The sequence below is a fragment of the Scyliorhinus canicula genome, chromosome 5 (genome assembly GCF_902713615.1).
Source record: "Scyliorhinus canicula chromosome 5, sScyCan1.1, whole genome shotgun sequence".
Lineage (NCBI taxonomy): Eukaryota > Metazoa > Chordata > Chondrichthyes > Carcharhiniformes > Scyliorhinidae > Scyliorhinus > Scyliorhinus canicula.
In genome coordinates, this window is record NC_052150.1 from 206,241,524 (window position 1) to 206,253,706 (window position 12,183).

General features: G+C 40.5%; 1 protein-coding gene across 2 annotated transcripts in view; it reads right to left on the reverse strand.

Moving 5' to 3' along the window:
- rbm33a (RNA binding motif protein 33a) overlaps positions 1 to 12,183 on the reverse strand; it is a 256,149-nt gene that overhangs the window by 35,432 nt on the left and 208,534 nt on the right. For both annotated transcript variants that reach the window (XM_038798392.1, XM_038798391.1), the window contains 2 exons: positions 6,223 to 6,426; positions 1,344 to 1,532 (listed from right to left, as the gene is read on the reverse strand). In XM_038798392.1, coding sequence (XP_038654320.1) covers positions 1,344 to 1,532; positions 6,223 to 6,426 — 393 coding nt within the window. The remainder of the gene's footprint in view (positions 1 to 1,343; positions 1,533 to 6,222; positions 6,427 to 12,183) is intronic.

Sequence of the window (12,183 nt, forward strand, 5' to 3'; positions counted from 1 at the left end):
TAGCCATATCTCTTTTCTCAACAACTGTCGCTAGCTCTGACAAATTCCACAGGGAGTTCTGATAAGAACATAATAGGAGTACGCTATTTGGTCCCTCAAACCTACTTCACCATTCAACAAATTCATGGCTGATCAAGGAGATCATCAGGCCTGAAACATTAATCCTGACTTGCTTTCTCCACTTACATTGTGCATTACACGCAACTATTCCCAGAAACACCTTCGGTCAAATTTGCAGCATTGGCAGCATTTTCCTTTTTGCACGACGTGAAACCGGAGTGTTTCAAAGATATTCATTCAACACAGGTACAACAACTTGGATTTATATAACCATTTCTTATAGAAAATTTAGCAAAACAGTGGGGTTACGGGTAGAGGGAAAAATTTAGCAACGGGTACCAAGATCTGATCGAAGAATTAGGACAAGTGGGCAATAGTTTCACTGAAAAAGTAAGTTGTGTCCAACAAAACTGGGATGAAGTGGAGAGAGACTCTGTTGTAAAGAGGGATGGGAAAAGAGTCTTGTTTTGTTTCAGTGAGGCTAAGCATTTCTTCCAGATTTACGCTTTTTTTAATTAATTCATGTTGGTGTCGCTGGCAAGGCCAGCATTTGTTGCCCATCCTTAGTTGTCCTCGAAAAAGTGATGACGAGCTTACAAACTGTTAGTATTAGTGCAAAGTGATTTTGCTTTACATTGGCATTATACCAAGTGTAAATGCATCCTAACTGGCAGTACGCCATAGTATATTGACAACGACAAAATCATTTTATTTGTGCATTTACAATATGTGCAAAATGCTTTTCAAAATATCGTTCTGTTCACTTGCAAAAGGAAGTTTGCAATATGAAAGCTTTGCTGGGTATAGCAGGAACTCTATTTTACCGCAGCATTACATAGCTACCAGAGAAGCCTGTTGAGCAGAAACAGTAGCCAAGGACAAACACTGTAAGACAAAGGAAAAAACAAGGTCCAAAGTATTACTGAGCGGAATTTTGGAGATGCACAGCAATCCACGTCCAAATAGACAACTCTGTCAATAGTGACAAGCGAGGACAAGCCACTGCCATCTGTGCATTAGAGAAAACCGCAATCAATGTAAAAAGCTGCATGCTAATACAAATCACGCATATTATGAGAAATAATAGATGCTAGTTTTAGTTGATAGTGGCCGCTCATTATCATTTAATCCAACAAAGTAATATTTACCAACAAAAAAATCTAGTACATGTCAATAGAACTTTAGATTCGTGGATTAAACTGGACAGCTTAGATCAAAATTGATTTACAAAAAAGCCTGAGAATAATTTGTGTGCTAAAAAATGCATGCAAGGGGTCACCTACCTGAATAGGTCCAACTGACATCAGCAGATTTTTCAACTGAAAATCAGTGGTAGAAGAAGAAAGCCCTTCAATTGACACCACACATGGTTGAGGTCTGCATTCCACCACTCGCAGATTCTGTTTATGTTGCATCATGCGTCCTCGGCCCATCTGGCCTGGTAATGCTATGCCGCGCCCCTGCATAATGACCTGTAGAGAACACAACACTCAGCCAATTTATTTTGTCCTTGGGGTGTCAGCTTGTGGCTCAAAACTTTGTGGGTCATATAATGGCTTCACAGCAACAACTATTATGTGAAACTGCAGTTTAAGAGAACGTTAAAATTTAAATATTTTCAAATAATTTTTAATGCTGCTGTGTCCCATATTTAATAATAGAGAGCCCCAAAAATCACGAATCTGCATCAGTACTTTCAACCCATTGCAACATGAAAACAGCAAAGCTCTACCCATATGCAAAAGAAATAATTTATTTGATTGTACCAAATAGAAGACAAAAGGGCTTTGGTGCACCATTTTGCTTAAATATCAGTTCTGTATTGAAATTACACACAAGGGGATAAAAAAATAATGCTGAAGGAATATTGATGTCATAATAATTTGGGAATATTTAAAATATGTGAGGACACCAGACTTGTACAGGCACTTGTACCTAAAAGGTTGGGCATGGAGATTACAAGATAAATCTTTGCACAACAACCCAAGTGAACTTTCACTTTTCTGGCTAATAAACACCTTGATTCAGTTTGCATAGAAATGAATAAACTTTAATAAAGTGATGTCTTTTATAAAGTAGTATTTAACAAGATATACTGCAGGATACTTGATCTCCTGAGATAGAAAAAAAAAATCAATAATTCAAAAATTTTGGCGCACTTTCTAAATATTCGATCTGATTATTAGCCACTAAAGCATGAAACTTATTTACTGAGGAAAGAGTGAAAAAGCCCTACACTATCAAACAAAATCTCTCAATTTCAGTTCAAATGAGCTGGTAAAGAACATGATTTAGGACCTGGGAATATGAATTATCTAGCATTATTAAATATTTATTTTACATTCTCTCTCAAAATGTGGCCGTCCCTGGCTAAGCCAGCATTTATTGCCCTTGAGGGGATGACTCACCACCACGTTCGTGAGGGCAATTAGGAATGGGCAATAAATGCTGGCCTAGCCAGTGACAACTGGATGCATGGTAAATGTTACCTGCCCTATATCAGTTGAAGCCTGAATGTTATCTAGGATCTGTATAATGTTCTACATTTATGCTCCATTACAATGCTTCTGACACACACTCAATCAGGATTGGTATCCTGATTTTTGTGATGGCTTATTACTCTGCTGCTTCCGACAGCCCACAGCACCTCATAGTTAGCAAATTTTGGGCTGCTCGATCTGTCCTTGGTCTACAACCACTTTTCATGGTGGTTAGACCACAGTACATGTTGGGAGGGTATCCCCACTTTGGTAATTAAATTTAGTCTTCACAAGGAGTGCCAACGTTATTGTTTGTAACACGTATGTCAGTGAACTGAGTTCCTTGCGTGTTGGTTCCCTCATCAATTGATACAGGTACAGACAGCAGATATGTACATCAGGGGTCAGCCCATTCCATCAGTGATAGTAATATTTTGCCATTCTTGCTGGTCGACATTGAAGTCCTTTACCCAAAATTATCTCTGTCCCCTCATTTCCCTCAGAGCTTGTTCCAAACAGTGTTCAATATGGATGAGTGCTGAATGAACAATTGAGAGAATTGCAGGAGATGGTGATGAACAGGAGGATTCCTTGATCTTGTTTGAACTGAATCCATGAGTCTTGGACAGTGTTAGGACTCCCAGGGCCATTCCCACACAAACAGTATTCAACTGTGCCCTCAACTCTGGTGGATATCGTCAATCACCAGAGGTGAACCAGGGCTGGTGATGGAGGAATCTGGTATGCTGTGATTTGATGTGTTGTCAAATATGAATTGGCACGGCTGCCGCTTGATAATTCTCAGGGCTAGTTCTCTTAGCTTGGACACAAGCCTCTGGATGCCCTTCAGGGCAACTTTTGAGGATAAACTGGGTTGAGATATCCTTAGGTTGTAGTATGATGCATGGATTCTTAACGGAAGGTTAGAATTTTTTTTAATGAATTAATTTTATGGGCAGCACAAGTGGATAGCACTGTGGCTTCACAGTGCCAGGGTCCCAGGTTCGATACCCCACTGGGTTACTGTTTGTGCGGAGTCTGCACGTTGTCCCGTGTCTGCATGGGTTTCCTCCGGGTGCTCCGGTTTTCTCTCACAGTCCAAAGACGTGCAGGTTAGGTGGATTGGCCATGATAAATTGCCCTTAGTGACCAAAAAGGTTAGGAGGGAATATTAGGTTACGGGGATAGGGTGGAAGTGAAGGCTTAAGTGGGTCGGTGCAGATTCGATGAGCCAAATGGCCTCCTTTTGCACTGTATGTTCTATATTCTATAACAATTGTTTACAACTAGACAATTTGCTAGGCTACTTTGGAGGGGATCAAGTCCACATGATTTAACCTATTTCCAAGACCACAGAGATTTTCCTGCATCAGAAATGTGAAAATCAGCCAAATGAGGAGCATTACTGAGAAAACATATAGGAAAATCATCTCAAAAGTTCTTGGTTACGTTACACACCAATCCAACTTGGTCATAAAGTCATGCTCGTTCATAATCACTGGGTGAAAGTCCTTGAACTCCCTCCCAAAAGCTATTGTGGAAGAATCATCATTTCAAGGTTGTCCATGAGACCCTTCTCACGGCAACTGGGAATGGGAGATAATTGCAGACTTGTCCACATCCAGAAAGAAAGAAAAACAATTAAAGCAGTGACATGTTGAATATGCTCAGCAGGCATGGGGTGGGTTCTGTCCAGTTAATCCAGATCAGATGAAAACCCAGACATTCCTAAACCCAAATTTTGGCAGACCAGAAGGAATTTGATAAAGAAAATCCTGGAATATCAGGAAATGTTAGTCATACAGGCTTCTGGACAAAAATTAACAAGTTCAATATTCAAATAAAACCTAAGATACAAACTCATCAACACAGTTTTCTCAGCTATAGATCTATGGTGGGTGTGCTGAAGATGCACGCTCTGCACGATATTCAGAATAATGATCAATGTTGAAGGTTTCCGTGATTTAGTAATTAATGATGTCTGGAGGAAGGGCTGCATAAGGGTTGACATGTACATCACTGATTCAAGCAGCATTTGTTTTAAAACTTTTATCGATACTCAAGAGCCACAATTGTCATTAGAAAGGAATTTAACTGAAGACTTGTGGTTCAATCACAGTTTCTTCCGGGTGCGCCTATTTCCTCCCCAAGTCCAAAGGTATGCAGGTTACGTGGATTGACCATGCTAAATTGCCCCTTAGGTGTCCAAAAGACGAGGTGCGGTTTCGAGGATAGGGTAAGGGTGCTCCTTCAGAGAGTTGGTGCAGACTTGATGGCAGAATGGCCTTTTTCTGCACTGCAGGGATTCTATGAATCTATGATTCAGCTTTGTCTGGTTTGTTTATAAGTAGCTCATGCCAAAAGAACTTGAATTTATACAACTGTTTTCAAAACTACAGAACCACCCAAAGTGCTTCATAGGCAGTAAATCAAGCATCGGGCAGAATCATTCCTTTTGAGAGGCATGCTGGAAAAGAGGATTGGAAGAAAGGTGGAATGAAAGGGGGTTGGGTCAGTGGGCTGACTAGTTCCGACCTGCAGTCGATCTAGCCAGAGGCAGGTTGGAAGCAGCAAAGTTCCGCTGCCATAGTTGAGACCAAATACAACCAAAGAACAAAAAATACAAACATCTTCAGAAGGCAGGTCATAGTCCTTATCCTGCAACAACAGCATCCACCTTTGCTGATGGGGCCTGTGCCCTTCCAAGGTTGCAAGGTTCTTGACTGGCCCATCGTATTTAATTCGACGATCAACATGGAGGTGGCCAACTGGTAAGTATGGCTCTGTAAAATCATGCCAATGGGCACTGTGCCAGAAACTGCAGGGATGTGAACCGGAAGTGGTATCAACCCATGGTTATTTTTAAAAGACGTACTGTCACATCCATCATCACTGCTGTAATGAACATGAAAGATCCCTCAGCACGAGTGGAAAAAAAGGGAGTTCTCCCACTATCCCAGTCAAAACTCAACCCTCAAACATTATTTCATTGCAGTTTGTGGGATACCACAATAGTGGCTACACCTGTCGGTGCATCATCTAGTCAATATATTGCTCAATCATTGTACAACTCAATGTCAATGGAATGAAAACTGGGGAATACAGGGGTGAGGGGAGCATTTACCCTGATAGATTACTGCCCAGACAGCAAAGTTGCAAAATAGCCCAATTTTGTTAAGGAATTCCTTCCCTCTCAATCTGCCTTCAATGGCAAAAGGAGGACAAGGTGGAATGTTTTGTTCAACAAGTGAGCAGCTCTTAAAGGTAGGATAAAGACGGTGATTCATTGCTTCGTATGGAGATTCTCCCGAGTGGTGACATTACAGAGTGGCAGGTAAGAAACCAGGTATTTTCATTTAAACATTAGCCAACCTGCTATGATTATTTCTTGTCATGCAAATAGAGCAGTATAATTTGGGGGCACGGGATAGGGGAAAAGAAGAATCACAAATTCAAAGAATCATAGATTCTAAGAGTGCCAGTGCAGACTCTCCTTTCCCTTTAAAGAGGCTATAATTAAGTGCGAGCTCCCAACATTTATGAGGTGAATACTAAGCAAGTTTTTAAAAAAAATACTAAGCAAGGTTAATGGATATAAAACACTTTGCCTCTTTTGTGTCTGTTCGACCATCACAGCATAAGGCAGCTGTATTTATAGTATTTGAAAAATACATTTGCTCACCCTGTTCTGTTGACTGGCTGAATTCTTTGCCATTCCTAACAACTGTGGTACAGATTGCTGCCGCTGCTGCTGTGGTCGTTGCTGTTGGGCTCCTTTTGTCAATGTGACCTTTCGAACAGGCTGCTGTTTCTGAAGATGCTGCTGGTGTTGCCGCTGCTGAGGTTGGACCTCAAGATGAGAAAAGCCAGTGTTCTCACTCCCCTGCTGTAAGAACACAGCATCATGCTGCTCAGTATCTTCACTCAACACAAAACCTTTTACCACTCACCATGTGCTAAATGCAGTATGACCTTGCAGAAGCTGGAAAAATAAACTACAGGTGCACTTACTCCATCTACAAAAAGGCTGTGTAGTAATTTAAAAACAAAGATTCCTTTGCCTGTAATGAGGGAAATAAATGTCTCCCAGACATATTTTAATTCCCCCACTGCTGACATGTTGATAACCCACAGTAAGAGCTCTGAAGCTTGGAAATGAACCGCTTAGCAGTTTTAAGCATTACTACTACATAAAAGTATCGTCTGGTCACTTCTATCCAGATCTAAAAAAGGGACCTAAATTTCTGCTGCCGCTCTGAAAATCACGGTTGATATTTGTTAGATCGACTGGGGACCTAAATTCTGATAGTTGAAAACATCGAGACTATATCATGATGCCAGTTTGGATATAAACATCAGTTCTGCGATGGCCTAGTGGGTAAAATGCATTCATCTAATGCGGCACAAAGATAAACAGACCAGAAGGCCCCACGTTTCCAACCTTGTCTGTGCTAGTATCAGTTACAAACGTGCTACAATTGTCCTCACTGCTTTAGCTGTTTAGGGTCATGCAGGAAGAATATGACAGTTTTGGAGAAGTACAGGAGAGCTGTCAGTGACATGGATTCTCACCCTCCGTAACCACATAAAGCTGGGTTTTGCCGATGGTGAAAGAATACGTTTAAACTACTCTCTTAGTGTTTCCCCATACGATTTAAATCAAACCCATCACAACAGTATAAAGTCCAACCCTATCAAACAGTATGATGTGCAGAGTTTGCAATTATCACTGCTCTCTTATCAGCAATAACTACCTCAACATCTCATTAAAAACCTTGCACACTGCAAACACTTATCTATATGCAGTCCTCCCTGGAATATTTCTCATGGCAGCTTCACAATGGGAAAAAAAACTTAATATAGGAAAATGAAGTAAACACTTTATAACTAGAAAATCATATAAATAATTACTATGAATCAAAATGCCTTTTTAAAATGCCATTTTTTACCCTTCAGTGACTGAAATTTCTAATGTTCAAAATAAAGAAAATCACATCTCAAAGTAACATGATCATTTACAAATTAATTTTTGTTGTATATTTTAAAACCATAATTAAACTTTTAATATCAAATCCTCAAATTATATCAAAAGCCTGAGGTTCAACTTGATATTTTCACTTCAGCAGTTGGATTTAATCACATCTGTGCATCTGGAGCTGTATGCAATTTGTGCATCAGCTGAGGTGATATTCTCTCACCTCAGTGAGGATTTGGGGGATTCTTTGCTTTTCTTAAAAGTCTTTCAAATAAAACAGAAACCAAATTCTCAACACGGTAGCACAGTGGTTAGTACTGTTGATTCACAGCGCCAGGGTCCCAGGTTCGACTCCCGCTAGGGTCACTGTGTGGAGTCTGCACGTTCTCCCCGTGTTTGCGTGGGTTTCCTCCGGGTGCTGCGTTTCCTCCCATAAGTCCCGAAAGACGTGCTGTTAGATGAATTGGGCATTCTGAACTCTCCCTCCATGTAGCCGAACAGGCGCCGGAGTGTGGCGACTAGGGGCCTTTCACAGTTACTTCATTGCACTGTTAATATAAGGCTACTTGTGACAATAATAAAAAAAAGACATGTTTCTTCAGCTTCCCCTGTTTTGAACACCTCAGATACAGACAGCACTTGCAATTCTGGTTTAGTAGAAAACTAAAATCGTTTTTTTAAACGAATGATGTTGTTGAACACTCATTTCTATTCCTACAGAATATTCATTTTTTAATTCTTCTGATGCATTTTTGAGTGTTAAGAAAAGCTTCCTTGTACAAAAACACCAAACAATGAATGTGTGAAGCAAATCTTTAGGCATCCAGGAGTAGGTTGTCAAAAACAGGTAATTAAGACGGGAAAAGTGGCTCAGTGTGGGAACGTGTACCGGAAGAGTTTTGGATGAGATGAAGCCAACAGAGTTTGAGATAGAAGGCCAGTCAGGAGAGCATCAGTGTTAGTATCACTAATGTTACACAGGAACAAGAGCTCCAGACGGAGGTGGATTTTGGCTGGGAGATGAATAGGGGATGCAACGGTGCCATCTTTGCATTGAAGTGGATTGGAGATCAGAAATTAAAGCTTGCGGTAAGAAAAGAGATGGCTAACAGTCTGACTCAGCAAGAGATAGTAGCCAGGGAGGAGGATAGAATCAGTGGAGTTTTTAGTGCAGAGCCAAGACAATGGATCTCGTTGATTTTTGATTTTAAACAGCTAATTACTTTCTGTATATTCATGAGCAAGAATTCTTTTGTATATTAATATATGACACTTCAAACATTTTCTGTTTTTACACCACCTAATTTATGCATACGAGCTGAAGGAACTGTATGGTTAAAAGAAGATACTTGGTTAAAGCAATGACCTGCTTATGCAGTTCTAGTGTAAAATAATATGAGGAGTACACTTCCAAAATCAGTTTTTTTTTTTTGCCAGATTACATCACAACTGCAAGTTACCAAAAGTCCAAGTATTCTGTCTGTAAAAATTTCATCATGACCCGTTGCTTATATTTGCTGTTCACAGCATAGGTTTTCAAACTAGCATTCTCAGATAGCCAGGGCACCTGTGGGATCAGATTTTTATTTGTTAATCAGGATAATAATAATCTTTATTAGTGTCACAATTAGGCTTACATTAACACTGCAATGAAGTTACTGTGAAAATCCCCTAGTCGCCACACTCCAGCGCCTGTTCGGGTGCAAAGAGGGAGAATTCAGAATGTCCAATTCACCTAACAAGTATGTCTTTGGGGACTTGTGGGAGGAAACCGGGGCGTCCGGAGGAAACCGGGGCGTCCGGAGGAAACCCACACAGACACGGGGAGAACGTACAGACTCCGCACTGTCAGTGACCCAAGCCTGGAATCGAACCTGGGTCCCTGGAGCTGTGAAGCAACTGTGCTAACCACTGTGCTACTGTTACATCCTCGGGGCTTAAAAGAAGTTGCAAGTCAGATAGTTGATATGTTGGTTTTAATTTTCTAAAATTCACTAGATTTGGCCAAAGTTCCATTAGATTGGCACTCAGATAAATTCAGGGTAATCAGACGGAGTCAACATAGTTTTGTGAAAGGAAACTCATGTTCATCCAATTTATCGGTGTTCTTTGAAGGTATAACTTGGTGTGGATAAAGGGGAATGGATGGATATACTGTTATTAGATTTTCAGAAGGCATTTGAAAAGGGCAGCATGGTGGCACAGTGGTTAGCACTGCTGCCTGGCAGCGCCAGGGACCTGGGTGGCTTTGGGTGAGTGCATGTGTAGAGTTTGCATGTTCTCCCCATGTCTACTTGGGTTTCCTTTCCCAGTCCGAAGATGTACAGGTACATTGGTGTTATGGGGTAACTATGGATAGGGCGTAGGACTGGACTCAAGTAGGGTGCTCTTTCAGGGGGCTGGTGCAGATTCTATGGGCTGAATGGCTTCCATCTGCACTGTAGGGATTCTATGGATTGAAGGTGCCATAACAAAGGTTATTGCGGAAAATTAAAGCTCGTGGTGTAGGGTGTAATATATTAACTAAGGCAAGACAAGCAAAAATGGGTCATTTTCTGGATGGCAAGATTTAACAGGGATCAGTGCTGGCACCTCAATTCTTTACAATGTGCAGAAATGATTTGGATGAAGTTATGGTTGCTAAATTTGCTGATGACACAAAGATAGGTAGGAAAGTAAATTGTGAAGAGGACATAAGGAGGCTACGAAGGGATATAGATAGCTGAGGTGAGTGGGGAAAAATCTGCCAAGTGGAATATAACATGGAAAAATGTAAATTTATCCATCTGGACAGGAAGAATAAAAAAAGCACATTTTCCAAAAGATGAGAGATTGCAGAGCTCGGATGCCGAGGGACTTGGGTATCCTACTTCATGAATATCAAAAGGTTAGTACGCAGGTACAGAAAATAGTTAGCTCAGCAAAGCTAATAGAATGATATTATTTATTGCAGTTTTATAGGGCATTGGTGAGATCACATCTGCAGTAATGTATACAGTATTGGACTCCTTATCTCAGGAAGGACAGAAATGCATTAGCAGTTCAGAGACTAATACCTGGGATGGGTGGTTTGCCTAATGAGGAAAGGTTGGACAGGCTAGAGTTGTACCCCTTCGAGTTAAGACTAAGAGGCAACGTGATCACAACATACAAGATCCTAGGGAGACTGGACAGAGCGGATGTGAAACAGATATTTCCTCTTGTGGATGAATTCAGAACTAAGGGTTACTGGCTAAAAATAGTGGTTCCTATTTAAGACTGAGATGAGGGGGGAATCTCAGGGTTTTGAATGTCTTTGAAACTCTCTCCTTTGAGGCAGTGGAAGCAAAGTCTTTGAATATTTTTAAGCCAGAGGTAGGGGGAGAGGGGTGGGGGGGGGATGACGGGTAGGCAGGATGTGGTGTTGAGGTTAATATCAGATCAGCCATGATCTTATAGAATGGTGGGACTAACTCGAGGGGCTGAGTGGTTGCCCTGCTCCTAATTTGTATGCATGTTCAGATGAGCATTTTCTGTAAGATGAACAAAACATCCGTTTCTGTAAATACCAAAAAAAAGACAGATCGCCTCTTTAGAAATGCCATTGCGCTCCTTTTGAAAAAGATAAATAATTTTTTTTATCCAAGATTTAAATTCAGCAAATACAACTCTCCAGGTATGAACTGCATACATCTGCCAGCACACTAATGTGTTTTTATTAAATTCTATCAGTTCTGTCTAGGGGAAAATCTTTTCCACAAGTCCTTCAAAATCTGACTGATCAAATCTTATTTCTATTCTAAAACCCAAGCAAGTGGTGATAACACCAACTACATTCAGCAGTGCAAATTGATTAATCCCCTTTTATAGAATTGCACCTCTCTTGATTACACCTATCAAATGTTAAGTACCATTATTCTGGAGTGACAACACATGGCAAATTCCCCATCCATTTGCTGCTGTCTTTGTGGTCCTGCTAGCCTGTACTAACCCTGATGAAAAATTAATTTCCCTTATCTACCACTAAGCCACGAAATCCAAATCCTGCAAACTGGCAACTCTTTCTGTACAGGTATTATGAAAACCTCTGAAGATTAATTGCACGTCAGGTGACATTAAATTAATTTCTGTATTCCTGACAGACATTTGATACTCTGTACTGAGAGAAAAGATAACATTGTCAGAGTACACAGAACGACAGCAGTGCAGCTTCCCGGGCAGCATCGCAAGGATTCCCTTTATAAAAAGGCTACACTGCCTGTCAAAGGTACTGCCACCAATCCAGCTGCTGGCAGACTTTGCAAGACAAGAATCTATTAAGTGACACAATGCTTTTATTAACACTTGCAAATAAAAAAAAAATCAGACTTCTATCCAAATCCCGATGACAGTTATGGGAAAATAAGCAGATTTAACATTCTGCTTCCATCCTAAGCCACAAAAACCTGAATCATTTGAAGTACTATTAAGATCAGTCAAAAGTTTAATTAGTACACATGGGCTTTACCTGCAGAAGATTTACTTTGGGGCGCATGCTGTTAAGATTATTTTACATTTTTACAAGAAACACCCTCTGGCACAAAAAAAATAGATTTGAAGCTGATTTACCATAAAGTCAAAAATGTTTATATATTTTTGGGGTACGGTTCTATCATACAGCATTAATTTGTACCAAATGTCGCAGGCATA